The sequence below is a fragment of the Ranitomeya imitator genome, chromosome 6 (assembly GCF_032444005.1).
Source record: "Ranitomeya imitator isolate aRanImi1 chromosome 6, aRanImi1.pri, whole genome shotgun sequence".
Taxonomy (NCBI): domain Eukaryota; kingdom Metazoa; phylum Chordata; class Amphibia; order Anura; family Dendrobatidae; genus Ranitomeya; species Ranitomeya imitator.
The window spans coordinates 514,330,066-514,346,862 of record NC_091287.1 but is presented as its reverse complement, the minus strand read 5'-3'; the positions used below and the strand labels follow the sequence as shown (position 1 = coordinate 514,346,862).

Genomic DNA, 16,797 nt, shown 5'->3' with positions numbered 1-16,797 from the left:
TACTGGCTTAAGCAGGGGGACACGTCTGGAACTGCAGGATCTGAGCCCCTGGCGGCATAGTGTGTTACTGATGGTAGCCTTTGTTATGGTGGTCCCAGCTCTATGCAGGTCATACACTAGGTCTCCCGGTGTGGTTCTGGAATCTTTACTCACTGTTCTTATGATCATTTTGACCTCACAGGGTGAGATCTTGTGTGGAGCCCCAGATCGAGGGAGATTATCAGTGGCCTTGTATGTCTTCCATTTCCTTATTATTGCTCCCACAGTTGATTTCATCACACCAAGCTGCTTGCCTATTGCAGATTCAGTATTCTCAGCCTGGTGCAGGGCTACAATTTTGTTTCTGGTGTCCTTCGACAGCTCTTTGATGTTCACCATAGTAGAGTATGGAGGTGCCATTACTAAAGGTAATGAGTGAAGGACAGAGGAGCCTCTTAAAGAAGAAGATACAGGTCTGTGAGAGCCAGAAATCTTGCATGTCTTTAGGTGACCAAATACTTATTTTCCACCATAATTTGCAAAATAAATCTTGCCAAATCAGACAAGGTCATTTTCTGGATTTGTTTTCTCATTTTGACTTTCATAGTTGTGGTCTAACTATGATGCCAATTACAGTCCTCTCTCATCTTTTAAGTGGGAAAACTTGCAGAATTGGTGGCTGACTAAATACTTTTTTTTCCCCCACTGTATGTGCCTCCTCTCTGCTCCTAATCACCATTCTCCAGCTATGATTGATGTGGATAATGCTTCCTGCGTCATTCACATAGCACAACATAATCTCGTGCAGAACCGGACCATCCTCAGTTAATTACAGCGCATACTTTTTGGGATGACAGGAGGAATCAGTAGACAATATAAGATTCAAAATGTGGTGACAGGGTCACTTTAAACTAATCAAATACATTTTTAGAATCTCTCAAAATTTGTGCAATCAGTTGAATCTGATATTTGGGCAATTCACTTTGCATGGATTCAATAAATTTGCTCTATTTTCATGTGTTATGAGGGCTGGGAAGGGGTTTGAAACAATAAACTTTTATACTAACTTATGAACCTTCCCCACACATGTCCCGCAGCTCTCTGCTTTTTGCCCAGTCCACCAATCAGCTCCTCCTCTTCTATCTCATTGATATGTATCACCCCTATGTGCCAAAGAAAGGCCTATTCGGCATCAGCAACTTTCGACGAAAATTTTTTAGAGATGAAAAACCAAAAAAGCAGCCGATAAGGAGTCCATAAGGGGACAAATATGTTATTGTGATGGTGGAATAGATATAGGGAAGGCTCAAGAGAGGTTAATATAGAAGTTTATTACTATTTTAACTCTTCCCAACAGATTTGATTTTTACAGAATGTATTCTATGTGAACCGTATTCATTCAACTCTCCTTGATATGAGGAAATCTGTCCTAATCAAATTTCTCGAGATTCACTTAGCTCTATAAACAGTCAAATATTACAATTCACCTACAGCAGGCACCTCCATAATCCCACAATGTTATTAGCCACTTCCCATCAGGTCTACAGTAAGAAAATTCCTAGACCCCTTCAAGACAAGGACATGTGGTTGGTAAACCAATCTCGCCGTATAGCGTATAATAATTAAAACACCTTAAAAGTTTATGTCTGTGACACTTGTCAACATTCAGAGCATCTCTATATTCCATAATTCATAACCTCATTAAACTTGACTGTAGCTTGGAGGAAATATGTCAACCATAATCTAGTTTTCATTTCTTATATTAGTTTGTGACCACTTCAGGCAAGAGGTTTAAAAGTTTGATAAATCACATAAGAAATATGAAAAACTTGTTTCTAGCTCACTGACCTGTAGCTGTATATTTTATATCATAACAAAATTTGGGTATGGTGATTTATAGCATTTCCATTTCCTAAAATATTCCAACATAGGTGTAATTGCCTGTATTCGTGTAAGTCTGCCTAACAAAACATACACACTGGGAAAAATGACAGATTTACATTAAAAAGTTGAATGTAAATATAGCTTAATAAATATGGAAAATGAAAAGTTGTATAGCTTTCTAATATAACTGATGTTTTAGGCTTTTTTTTTTCAAAATGTTTAATCCCTTAGCAGTGGAGTCAATTTTGAGTTTAATAGCCAACTCCCGATTTTCAAATCTGACCTATGTCACCAGAGTGATTCTGAAAATTATCAGAACCCAATGTACTTTATGTTAGTGCTAAATTTTGATGTATATGGTTCACAATTTTTTATGAAGATATTTAAAATTTGACAATTTTTTTAAAATTGCAATTTTCAAACTTTGAAGGCTTACACCCTTAAACCAGATAGTCATATCATAGAAACTAATTTAAGACAACCTACCAGGCAACTCATTGTTGGGGGTCGAGTTCCCGCCTCTGCACAGGGGGAATCTCGGGCCGTCTCCACTGTGGTCTCCCATTCTTCTCCTGCCGCAGTGGAGTCTGCTCAGCGGAGATGTCGGTCCCAGCGTCTTGCTCAGTCTGACTCTGTGCAAAGGGTTTCTGCTGCCTTTCCAGCTTCTGCCATTGCAGCCAGTACTGGGCAGCGGCAAGCAGACGTTTTTGGGACTGCTTTCCCCCTTCTGAGCATGCCCAGGGTAAGATCTCTCATTGGTGATCAAGGGTCACATGCTTAGATACTGCAGCTAATCCCTTTTGTCCTCTAGGAAGGTCCTGAAGGTGCTCAACTTCTGTGGCAGCCTCTCATTGGTCCTTCTGGGAAGGTCCTGTACATGCTGCAGCTATAAAAGGTTCGCATGACCACACGGCCATGCGCTAGTATCAATCCAAGATATGTGCTTTGCGCCAGTATGGTTATGTGTGATTGTATTCAGGGACCCGGACGAAATAAGCCAATAGAATACCGGCACCTCCGGTGAGGAGATTGTGTGTTTGCATGACCACTGACTGCTATCCGTTCGGCAGTTAGCTTGTGCTCCTGTGAGTCTAACAGGGTGCAGTGCTTTCTGTTCACAGCTACTCTGTGAAGTAACAGGGCTAGCCTATACCGCCAAATACTGCCACCATTCACTAGCAGCAGGTTCCTCCTGCACGGTGGACCCCGGGCTGCGAACGCACCAATAGTAATAAACATCTATATTTACTTAGTGCGTTCCGCTAGCCCTAACAGAATACTAGCGCCAGGGTCTGGCTAGTAAATGGCGGATGATTAGCATCTACAGTGGTACATCCAGCAGCTGGAGGGTAAGTTGGAGGCTCTAGAACGTACAACCTCAGCTGTGGATGTTACCACAGTCGCTGTTCAGGCTGCGAGTGTAGCTGCAGCCAGTTTCTCATCTGCCACCCCTGCGCCAACTTTATCCCATCTCCCGCTTCCAGACAAGTTTGCTGGTGACAGTAAGCTATGTCGACGATTCGTGAGTCAGTGCTCCATACATCTAGAGCTCCTGGCTGCACATTTTCCTATGGACCGGGCGAAAGTGGGATTTATTTTATCCCTTTTGTCGGGTAGGGTGTTGGAGTGGGCAACGCCGCTGTGGGAGCGTGATGATTGTGTGGTGCTCCTCTCTTCCTGGATGCTCTGAAAGAGGTCTTTTTAGGACCTCGTGTCACCCACGATACCATGCTCCAATTGTTGGCAATTACACAGGGTTCATCTATGGTCAGTTCACCGTCCAATTACGGCCTCTGGCCTCTGAGCTGGAGTGGCCGGATAAAGTCCTTATTCTGGTGTTCTGGAAAGGACTGGCATACCATGTAAAGGACGCCTTGGCCATCAGGGAGATTCCCGCCACACTGGAGGAGCTCATTTCTATATCTACCCGCATCGACCTCCCTCCGTTTTAACGAGCGGAGGTTAGATTGGACCCAGTGCAGGCAGAGGTTTCGGCTGGCGCCCACCTTCACCAGGCCTCTAGAATCTTCCGTTCAGGTGTCCGACTCCCATGAGGCCATGGAGGTTTATCGAGCGGGACCAAAGTCTCGGACCATTCGAGTACCCGTGGTTTGTAAAAATTGCTAACAGCTAGGACATTATGCCAATAAATGTCCACTGCGGTTGGGAAACGATCGCATCTAGTAACCATTGGAGGAGGTTCACTAGACACAGCTGCATTTTCCTCCAAGCTGTCCTTTAAAGGGACAATCACGTTAGGCTCATCCACTCTAACAGTCGAGCTTTGTGTGGACTCTGGAGCAGAGGGGAATTTCATGTCCTCTGCTTTGCTCTGTGCCATGCAATACCTCTGGTGATGCTCGCCAAACCAGTGACTGTTAGAGTAATGAATGGGTCAACACTTCCCTCACAAATCACACACCAGACTGTCCCTTTCATGTTATCCATGTTCCCTTCCCACCAGGAGATTATTTCACTTCTTGTCCTTCCCAAGGGAATGGACGAGATTCTACTGGGAATACTCTGGCTCCGTTTCCACTCCCCACATATTGAGTGGACCTCTGGTAGGATATTTGGTTGGAGTGAATTATCTAAGGGCAGATGTGTGAGGGACTGTGTTCAGGTTTCCACTACCGAGATACCCGCAGATCTTTCTTCCCTTCCCAAGTACTATTGGTCCTATGCAGACGTGTTCTCCAAAAAGGCTGCGGAGATCCTTCCGCTTCACCGCCCTATGAATGTCCTATTGATCTCATGCCTGGAGCAGAACCTCCTCAGGGACAGGTCTATCCCCTCTCTCTCCCGGAAATGGAGGCTATGTCCCTATACATCCAGGAGAAATTGGCAAGGGGGTTCATTAGCAAATCAGTGTCATCTGCAGGGGCGGGGTTCTTCTTCATGCAGAAGAAGAACGGAGAATTACGTTCATGCATAGATTACAGGGGACTTAACGCCATCACCGTTAAGAATAAATACCCATTGCCCTGGATTTCTGAGCTCTTTGATAGGCTACGGGGAGCAAGGGTATTTACCAAATTAGATCTGCAGGGTGCTGATAACCTGATTCGCATCCGTGAGGGGGACGAATGGAAGACGGCTTTTAACACCTGTGAGTCTAAGGCTACTTTCACACTAGCGTCATTTGGGATATGTCGCAATGCGTCGTTTTGGCGAAAAAACACATCCTGCAAAGTTGTCTGCAGGATACATTTTTTACCCATAGACTAACATTAGTGACGCATTGCTGCGCATTGCCACACGTCGCAACCGTCATGCGACAGTTGCGTCGTGTTGCGGCAGACCTTCTGAATAAAAAAACGTTGCTTGCTTGCCATTTCCGACCGCGCATGCGCGGCCGGAACTCCGCCCCCACCTCCCCGCAACTCACCATGGGGCAGCAGAAGCATTGTAATAATGCATCCGCTGCCCCCATTGTGTGGCGCTTCCACAGTATGCATCGTTATGTCGGCCCGACACACTGCGACAGGCCAAGTACAACGCTAGTGTGAAATTAGCCTTACAGGGCGCAGTGCTTTCCTTTCACGTGAAGTAACAGAGCTAGCCTACACTGCCAAATAGTGCCACCCATCACTAGCAGCTCAACTCAGAGGAAGTGAAGGAAAGAGTTTCCTCAAGTGATTGGAAAGAAAATTATAGGCAAACATGTTTAAGGTAAAAGTTATAAAACCATCTCCAAACAGCTTGATGCTCCTGTGACTACAGTTGTACATATTATTGAAACATTTAAGATCCATGGGACTGTAGCCAACCTCCCTGGACGTGGCAGCAGGAGGAAAATTGATTACAAATCAAAGAGACGGTTAATACAAATGGTAACAAAAGAGCTGAGAAAAACTTCTTAACAGATTAAAGGTGAACTTCAAGCTCAAGGAATATCAGTGTCAGATTGCACAATTCGTCCTTGTATGAGCCAAAGTGGATTTCATGGGAGACGACCAAGGTGGACAATATTGTTGAAAAAAAATCATAAAAAAGCCAGACTGGAATTTGCCAAACTACAAGTTTACAAGCCAAAAAGCTTCTGGGAGAATGTCCTATGGACAGATGACACAAAAATTGAACTTTTTGGCAAGGCTTATCAGCTCTATGTTCACAGATGGAAAAATGAAGCTTATCAAGAAAAGAACACAGTCCCTACTGTAAAACATGGAGGAGGCTCTGCTATGTTCTGGGGCTGCTTTGCTGCATCTGGCACAGGGTGTCTAGAATCTGTGCAGGGTACAATGAAATCTCAAGACTATCAAAGGATTTTAGAGAGGCTGTGCAGTGTCAGAAAGCTTGGTCTCAGTCGCAGGTCATAGGTCTTGCAACAGGATAATGACCCAAAACACAGCTAAAAACACGCAAGAATGGCTAAGAAGAAAACATTGGACTACTCTGAAACGACCTTCTATGAGCCCTGAGCTAAATCCTGTTGAGCATCTTTATAAAGAGCTGAAACATATTGTCTGGAAAAGGCAACCATCAACCACGAGACAACTGGAGCAGCTTGCTCTTAAGGAGTGGCCAAATTACCTGTCGAGAGGTGCAGAAGTCTCATTGACAGTTACAGGAATTGTTTGCAGTGATTGCCTCAAAAGGTTGTGCAACAAAATATTAAGTTAAGGGTACTATAATATATGTCCAGGCATATTTCATGAGGTGTATTTTTTTTTTACTTCTGAGGAAGCATGGTTGAAAAGCAATATCTGACTTTCATTTGTTCATTGTCATAGATTTTTTTTATTTATTATTACTTTTGTCAGATTCAAGTCATTTCTGTGACCATTGTGGGTTTTTATGTCATTAAATGATGGGTACCAACAATTTTGACCATATGTGTATATGTTAAAAACATCAAAAAGGACAAATTGATATCCTTTTTAAAACTGCGCTGCTGAAACTCTTGAAAACTGATCTGCAAAATTAGCAAAAAGTGGAATAACAAAAATGAAAAAAAAAATATTTTTTTTCTCTAAAATAATGCTTTACCCACATTTTTTTTTCATTTTTACAATTGATTGTAGGAGAAAATTGACCCAACAATTTGTTAATTTTACCAAAAGTAGTAACTTTCCATTTGTCATATACAGACTAAGCCCAACAAATTGTTTCTTTCTTGTACTTTTTTTTTGCCTTTTCTTCATCTCCACCTGCTTTGCTATACATCACCCTGCTACTTCTCAGTGCTGCATATCACTCCTTCCTTCTCCTGTGTGCTCCTGATTAGCTCAATTTTTCTGAAATACTATCAAGTTAATCTAAAGTGAAGAGTTCACCTAAAGGTACCTTCACACTAAGCGAGGCCGCTAGCGAGATCGCTGCTGAGTCACAAGTTTTGTGATGCAACAGCGACCTCAGTAGCGATCTCGCTATGTTTGACACGTAGCAGCGACCAGGCCCCTGCTGTGAGATCGCTGATCGTGTTGGAATGGCCTGGACCTTTTTTTGATCATTGAGGTCCCGCTGGGTAGCCCCCATCGCTGTGTTTGACACCTTACCAACGACCTCGTTGACGACTCAGACACCGACACATAGGCGTGCATTTGCGTTGCCTTTTCCGCACCCCTCCGCTCCGATTGGTGGTCGCTACTGCGTTCTGATTGGCGGTCATGCCTTCAACAGAGAGGCGACATAGTAGCGCTTCCATCCTAGGTGTCAGAAGAACCGTTGAAGAATAGATAAATTGAAGAGGAGTCGCAGGCCGAAGAACTCTACAACGATCTGCAAACCACCACGCGGTCAGGAACAAAGGACGGAAGGGCTATTGTGTCACCTCATAAGGCAAGGCCGCCACCAATCAGAACGCAGTAGCGACCACCAATCGGAACTGAATGGGCGCAGAAAAGGCAACGCAAATGCACGCCTGTGTGACTACAACGTCACACAGGACGTCCCTCATCGAGGTCTGAATCGTCAAAATAGCTGCCATGTGACAGGGTCACAACGACCAACGACATAATTGTGCAGGTCGCTACAGGTCGCCGCATCGCTGCTGCTTCGTTGGGAAGATCTTACTGTTTAACATCTCACCAGCGACCACATAGCGACGCAGCAACGATCCCTGACAGGTCGTATCGTTGTCGGGATCGCTTTAGCGTCGCTAAGTGTGACGGGGCCTTAAGGCTTCTGTGCATTTCGCTCTGTACAGTACTGTCTGGCATATATTCCATCTACATCAGTATAGCTCTAGCATGGTTTTTACATTACTGGCTGGTTCTCTCAGAGCTGAACGCTACTGGGAGTGAAAAGCTGCTGACAATGTTGGGGTAAAAGGTGAGCTTGATCGCTCAGTCAGCAACAGCACATGGCCAGAGGCTTTATTTAGAAGATTCATATCTGTCAGCAGAAAGTTAACGTTTTGACATGGATAATTTGAAACATACCTGAACCAAATAATTCTCAAACAAACATTACCAAGGATGTGTATCATCATGGTAAAAAATTAAGATAATTTATCAATATTAAAGCATAATTTATTTATTAGAAAAATATATAGAATCAATTTTAAAATAGAAAGGTGCTAGAAAGAAAAAGGGAACATGTTACTACGTATGCAATGCATTTTGTAGCAGTACACTCTAACTGTCCTAAAAGGTCCAGAAAAGAAATGAAGGTTGAACATTCATTGCTGCTTGATCCTGCATGTTATCATGGAGTCCTATCCATTACACTGAACTGACATTGGCCTGACAAGCAATAGATGTTTTCCTAGTCCAAATCCCTATAATAAAGTGCCAGTTGTAAGGTGCATTTATCATCATGAGACAAAAAATATGGGTGAAAAGACTGAGAGTACAGTCAATGTAACCTGTCAGAATTAATCGCTGTGCATACGATGGATTCCCTTTGCCCTGACGCGCGTTTTGCTACGCTTCTTCGGGAGGCAAACCAAATAATTGTAGCAAACTATCAGGACAAACACTTGTGCTGCTGACATATTTCACACAAAAATATCGGCTACACGGGTTACAATTGTAGCAGATTACCAGCAGTGAGAAGTATTACATCTGCAGGATTTTTTTTAATTTTTGGATGTAAATAAAAGGACACTGATTTGTCAAATATCTGGCTAATGTATGTCTATGGGCACATTCGACTCATATACAGTATTATAAGAATTTACCAACAAACAGTGGGGAAAATAAGTGTTTGATACACTGCCGATTTTGCAAGTTTCCTCCCATACAAAGAATGGAAAGGTCTGTAATTTCTATCATAGGTACACTTCAAATTTTATTGCATTAAATAAGTATTTGATGACCTACCAAACAGCAAGAATTCTGTCTCACAGACCTGTTAGTTTTTCTTTAAGAAGCCCTTCTTCTCTGCACTCATTGCCTGTTTTGATTGCCCCTGTTTGAACTCATTACCTGTATAAAAGACACCTGTCCACACACTCAACCAATCACACTACAACCTCTCCACTATGACCAAGACCAAAGAGCTGTCTATGAACACCAGGAACAAAATTTTAGACCTGCACAAGGCTTGGATGGGCTACAGAACAATAGGCAAGCAGCTTGGTGAGAAGCCGGCAACTTTTAGCACAATTATTAGAAAGTGAAAGAACCACAAGATGGCTGTCAATATTCTTTGATCTTGTACTCCATGCAAGATCTCGCCTCGTGGTGTAAAGATGATTCAGAGAACGGTCAGGAATCAGCGCAGATATACACAGGAGGAACTGGTCTATGAGATAACAGTCTCAAAGAGTACCATTAGTAACACACTACACCATCATGGACTAATATCCTGCACAGCAAGCAAGGTCAATAATCTGTTTCTGTAACTCGCATTGTTTTCTATATAAGTTATAAGGGTATTCTTAGCTGTTTTCATAACCCCATCTCTGATGGTACCTAAAAACAGTTATTCCCAATCCAGGAAGTCAGAGATTCAGAAGAATCTGAAGTTTGCAAATATCGTTGAATTAAATTATGCTAAATTTATTCCATTTTGTCATAAGATTGAATACATTTGTCACTTTTGGACTGACTTAAAGAAAAAAATTAAATACACAACGGCTAAGATCAAGTGTAGATTTGAGCCTAATTTTGGTCCATTTTCTGACTTTAGGCTTAAAGGGTTGTTCTCTCCTTCTTTCTTCAGGGGCGCCTCAGTTCTTTGTCTCCCAGCTACTTCCTTGCTTCCTTAAAACCTACAAGAGAAAAGAGTAAATGAAAACCCTGATGTAACTAAGTAAAAAAGCAAAAGTGCATTTAAATAACACAGAGTTTTTAGTAATACTGTTTTTTGATAAAAAAAATAGCACAAAAGCCATCCCACCTCGTCACGGTAACTCTGATTGGGACAGTCCTACACTGTCTAATATTAAAACCGTACATTGTGTCAATATTGACCTCGGTGTGAATAAGGACAGACAAAAGGACTGGGCCCAACCAGTGAAAAACTAGACTGGGGAAACCTTATATAGTCTCTAGCTGAGAAACAGGTAGGCCACACTCCTGCTTGCACAAAATGCAACAATACAGAGAAAAAAACACACAAAAATGAGCTTAACTTGAGTTGGTACACATGCAGAGGTTAAACGCATGTTAACTGGCCACAAAACATTAAAACCTACAAGAGAAAAAAGAAAACGAAAACCCTGATGTAACTAAGTAAAAAAGCAAAAGTGCATTTAAATAACACAGAGTTTTTAGTAATACTGTTTTTTGATGAAAAAATAGCACAAAAGCCATCCCACCTCATCACGGTAACTCTGATCGGGACAGTCCTACACTGTCTAACATTAAAACCTTACCATGTGTCATTGTTGACCTTGGTGTGAATAAGGGCAGACGAAAGGACTGGGCCCAACCAGTGAAACCTTGCTTCCTTGCTTGGAGAGCATAGTGCTCTTAAAGATTGAGAGGACCGTATTTTTGTTCTGAGTGTGATACGACAAAAAAATGGAACGCACTCAGATCAATTTTATTATATAGAACCGCGCACATGTCCGATCTTTCCTTGGACAGACTTTGTATGCTAGATTTGCATCTTGAAATAAGAACAAATATCGTCATTCAAGTCAGTGGGTCTGTCGAAAAAATCAGACTACACTTGGAAGACATCTGAATGGAGAATGGAGGAGATGGAGAATTTTTTTTCTCCATTTTTCATCATCCAAGAAAATTGTAGGACTAGTGGATCATCACACATCTGGCGTAAACTGTAGATTTACTTCTTCTGCATGGAAGAAACTCAGGACTTTGAGGCTTATCAGATCCAACGTTATGGCTAGCTTAAGAGAAATACATGTATGTTCTTAAAGCCAGCCCTCGCTCCTTGCATAGGAAACTGGCTACTCTGAGACTGCAGAGGTGGCCGGTAACCTAAGCAATGATTAAGAAACTACACAAATAAACATCTCTACATTCTTGAGAACATAGAGAAGTATATTGCAAAGTTGAATAATAAATGTGTGCATAAGATGTTGTCCGCACCCTTTCTTGGTGAACCACTTGCAATTTTTCAATCTTTTGGTGGCTGCATAATTTAAAAAAAAAACAATTTTATGACCTCAACAGAGTAAACTAATAAATAATTATGAGTCAGTATATCGACGAAAAAAACAATCCAGAATCGCATCATATTAAGGCAGAACAGATCTCTACGGTCGATGATGCATAAACATGGCTGCGGAGCAAACGAGAAAGTCGTAAAGAAAAGACAATTTATAGAGAAAAAGTTGCAGGAGGTTATTTATAATCCTATAAGTTTAAGCCGCCTGCAGGTGGAAATCCTTCTTGGATTTGTTCTTATTCATTTCTAATAGAAGTATATAAAGCAGCTGCAGCCAGAGATAAACCTTCCTTTTATGAAGACTAAATATTCACTGTCTTTTGCAGTGCTTTGCCCGGCCAATGAAATGCGCCTGGACTCGACAGGTATCATACTAAGTCCTGGATATCCTGACAGCTACCCAAACCTTCAGATGTGTGCGTGGAGCATTAGTGTGGAAAAGGGATATAATATAACCTTAATCTTCGAATTCTTTCATACTGAAAAGGAGTTTGACGTGCTTGAAGCCTTTGACGGTAATGAAACATTATGTCGTTGAACATAATTTGATGCTTTTGTTCTTTCGATGGCATTTTGTACAATGCACTTGTCTTTTCTCTGAATGTTTCGCACGTGCTAATCTGCAAATTTCATTTGGAACAGGACCGAACAGTCACTATCCGCTACTTATTTCCTTAAGTGGGGATTATTCCTCTAGTTTTAATGTAACCAGTAGTGGTCACGAAGTTTTTTTACGCTGGTCAGCAGATCACGGGACCAACAAGAAAGGATTCAGGATCCGATACATAGGTAGGATATTTCTATCATTTTATTAACTCTGTATTGAATATGTTTTTTCCTTGATTTTATTTACATATTTATGAGTTTGAATTGACATAAACTTTAAAATATCAAGTTTTATAGATATTCTATTGAGTTAATGCACATTTTATTGATTTCTTTTTATGATATCACAAAAGTCCAAATCTTAAAATTATCATTTTCATATCAATTTGTTTGACCTTTCTTGTTAAAGGTGTTTTCGTGTCGTATCAACAAGATACGCCACAAAAATCTAATAGATGTAGATCCCACGCCTGAGACCATCAGCAAAGTAGAATCTGGGTGGCCACCAACTATGATGAGGTGGCTACCACCTATCTGCTACACATGTCAGGCAGCTTTCCATTCATTTTCTAACTGGATGCGATGGTTAGCAGTTACCACTCCAGACAGTTCTGTACCATAAGATCTATGAGACATTGTTGGCATATCCTGTGGATATGGCATGCGTGTCTTTTGTGGGAATACCCCTTTAAATAGGACTGACACAATCAAGGTAACATTGGCGTAAACCAGGTCGTTGTCTAAAGGTAACATGCCAATACTTAGCAAATTAAGTAACCAGCGTACTAAAATTAATATATAAATAGTGGCAAATCTGCATTGACTGGAGAAGGGTGTAAAAGGGTGAGTACTACGGTAATATTTTATGTTTATTTTTTAGTAAATGTGAATTTTTATTCGAGATTTTCACGAAGACTTCTACAGATTAAGTCGTCATTTGAATATACTCAAATTTAACCATTACGACCAATTATTTACTGACAATTCTTAGTCCTTCATCCATAGATTCCCCATAAAACTTAGCAGAAGAGTATAACTCGGACGAGTGCTATGAAATGCTTTATCGGGTAGCACTTGGGCCAGTGTTATGCCATGGGGCAGTGCAGATCTTCATTTTTTTCTCATGCCGCTTCGGCATGAGAAATATAAAGCTGCATGCTGTGAGCGGCTCCACAAATCACATCACATTGGACACACTGTCATCCGAGTGCAGTCCAACATCTGCGGACTCAGACAATGTAGAAGATGCAGAAATTAAGTTCTCCATCTTCTCCTCACCTGTGATATGATGCTCTCGTGTGAGAGAATCAGATCATATTAAGTTGACATTTTGATAAGAGTTTGGGCCAAGTATCATTAGCATAATTGATCCAATTCTCTTGCATAAAAGAATCAATGCTTGGGCCACCCTAACTTAAGATTTTAAAAAAATCACTCCCATAAAAGCTTTTATACTCTTAATACAGTGGCATGTAAAAGTAAGGGCACCTTTGGTGAAAATTACTGTTATTGTGAACAGGTAAGCAAGTTGAAGGTGAAATGATCTCTTAAAGGCCTAAAGTTAAAGATGACACATTTCCTTTGTATTTTAGGCAATAAAAATAGGTATTTCTACATTTTAAAAATTATAAAAAGGATAATGGGTTGGTGCAAAAGTTGGGCACCCTTGCTTAGATAACTTGGACCAAGGTTTCAGACCTCCATGAACCTGTTAGGGTTATGGCTTTTTCACTATCATCATTAAGAAAGGCGTGGTGATGCGAATTTCCTAGCTTTATAAAAACCCAGCCTCCTCTAACCTTGTGCCAAAAACAGCCACCTTGGGGTCTTCTAAGCAGCTGCCTAGCACTCTGAAAATGAAAATGATGGAGGTCCACATGGTAGGAGAAGGCTAAAAAGAAGATAGCAAAGCATTTTCAAGTTGCCCTTTCTCCAGTTCAAAATGTAATTAAGAAATTACAGTTAACAGGAACAGTAGATGTCAAGATAAGGTCTGGAAGACCAAGCAAAATTTCAGTGAGAGCTACTCGTAAGATTGCTCTTACTGCTCATTGCTACTGAATCCTCCTCATAAAATGCAGTGTCAGAAGTATGCAAATGAACATCTAAACAAGCCTGTTGCATTGTGGAAACAAGTCCTGTGGACCAATGAGGTTAAAGCAGAACTCTTTGTCCACAATGACGAAAGGTATGTGTGGAGAAAAAAGAGCACAGAATTTCAGGAATATAACATCTGACCAACCATTAACCCTTTCACGACATGCGCTATATATGTTTGGCGCATGTCAGGTCTCCCCATTTGATGTGGGCTCTGGTGCTGATACCACATCTTTTCCAGCACATGTCAGATGATTTCATCAGCAGACATGTGCCCCCAACGACCGTGGGTGCAATTGCAATTCACCTGTGGCTGTTAACATGTTAAATACCACTGTTGATCTCTGACAGTGGCATTTAATATGCTTCCATCATTAATCCCACCCACCTGCACCCGTGTCACATGACAGTGGGTCACCAATGGGTTAGCATGACAACCTGAGGTCTTCAGAAGACCCCTATGGTTGTCGTAGCTGGATCTCTATGTGCGCCACACATACATTGAGCAGGGCTGAAGCTTTGCTGTGTGTAGCGCAGGCAATTGGAAGATCACAGCTTCTAGTCTTCCATGGAGACTTTTGAAGCTGGTAAAAAGTAAAAAAAAATGTTTAAAAAAAATATTTACTAAAAAACAGAGTTTAAATCTCTCCCCAATCATCTCATAAAAAAAACAATTAAAAAAAATACATATACTGTATTTGTATCATCACATTCAGAATCGCCCGATTTGTCAATATATAAAAATAATTAATCCAATTGGCAAACGGTGTAACATGAAAAAAAATCAAAAGCCAAAAAATGAGCCCTCACCCAGCCCCAGATTCTGAAAAATAGAGACACTACAGGTTTCGGAAAATTATGCATTTTTTTTAAACAAACATTGGATTTTTTTTTACCACTTAAATAAACGAGAAATTATACCTGCTTGGTATCTACTAACTTGTAATTACATGGAGAATCATAATGGCAGGTCAGTTTTAGTATTTGGTGAACATGGTAAAAAAAAAACCTTTTTTGCAATTTCACTGCACATGGATTTTTTTTTTACTATTTTCAAGTGCACTGTATGGTAAAGTGAATGGTGACATAAAAAAGTACAACTTGTTCCACAAAAAACTAGCCCTCACATGGCAATATTGATGGTAAAATAAAAAAGTTATGGCTCTGGGAAGATGGAGAGCAAAAAACAGAAACGCAAGAAAAGAAAATGGGGTAAAGGGGTTAAGCATGGTGGTGGATCCATCATGCTTTTGGGGCATTGTAGAGGGAAGAGGGAAGAATGGATTCAATGAAATTTCAACAAGTTTGTGATTCAAACGTAACACCATCTTCAAAATAAATGAAGTTGAAAAGAGGATGGCTTCTACAAATGGATAATGATTGGAAGCACCCTTCAAAATTCACAATAAATGACCTCAAAAGGCACAAGCCAAAGGTTTTACAATGGCCCTCACTGTCCCCTGATCTGAACATCATTGAAAATCTGTGGCTAGACTGCAAAATAGCAGCCCATGGAAAATGACCCCGGAATCTCACAAAAGAACTGTAGAAATTTTCCAAGAAAGAATGGATGAAAATCCCTCAAACAAGAATTGAAAGACTCTTGTCTGTCTACAAAAAGTAATAATAAACAGGAAAACACATAAAACTATGGGACATCATATTAGTATGGCATATCTTAAGTATATACATAGCCCAAAGTGTATCATAGGACATACACGGACACACTGAAGTCCATAGAAAGAGCACCACAAACACAAATCAGTGTACAAGCGTCCAGAGACTAACACCAAAGTCAAATGCAAAAGTTTATTAATAACACACAAATAGACCTACAGACAGAACATATGGTAAAAGAGTGAAAAATCCTCCCACAACTAAGACCGGCGGTGAGGAAGCATGTGAAACAACCTGGGAGACAACACATGATCATATACACTTGTAAATAGTAACCATAATGCACAGTGGCCGTGTCTCAGATAGCATACCTGTAAGTACAGCAGGGTCACACACTTACACTCCCGCCCTCCCCGACGCGCGTTTCGGAAGTGGGAATTTCCTTCCTCAGGGGGTATGGGTACAAAGACTGAGCCGCCTCTAAATAGAGCCCCAGGCTGGAAATGTGCGCTGGTCGGCATGGGAGACACCGCCCACCCTGAAGCGCCACACTACACCGCCGACGTCAGATCACCTGGAACCCCACGTGACTAAAATGTCAGGCAGTGGGAGGAGCCACCGGGCGGGGCAAGTCAGGACCCAGCCGCACAGGTGCACAGCAGTGGCCATGTTGGTAAGGGGCAGTAGCCCACTATGCAAGGCACTGAACAGAGTATTGGTACGGACAAAATACATCAAACCTCGTGCACACATAATAAGGTAAAAGAGTAAAGACCACAAGTGAGCGGCGACCGAAGGGCATGCACCCCGCATACTCAGGCACCGCCAATACCCGCAGACGCCGGGACACATGGGGCCCCATGTGACCACCGCATCAGACAGCAGGCGCAGCCAGTGCACACAGGGGGCAACTCCCCACGAACGGCGCCCACAAAGAGCCATACTAACAGTAGGCATATAAGGGATATGTATACCATAAGGTGCACAATACCATATAATTAAAAATAAAACGAATACCCGAACGATATACAATGTGTGCAAGAGTACAAACAACATGTAATTACCCAACAATATATTAAGGTGGAT

The 16,797-nt window shown here is 41.6% G+C and overlaps 1 protein-coding gene across 1 annotated transcript in view; it reads left to right on the top strand.

Moving 5' to 3' along the window:
• CSMD3 (CUB and Sushi multiple domains 3) overlaps positions 1-16,797 on the top strand; it is a 2,093,798-nt gene that overhangs the window by 1,812,703 nt on the left and 264,298 nt on the right. The window contains exons 48-49 of the mRNA XM_069731799.1: positions 11,718-11,906; positions 12,034-12,180. Coding sequence (XP_069587900.1) covers positions 11,718-11,906; positions 12,034-12,180 — 336 coding nt within the window. The remainder of the gene's footprint in view (positions 1-11,717; positions 11,907-12,033; positions 12,181-16,797) is intronic.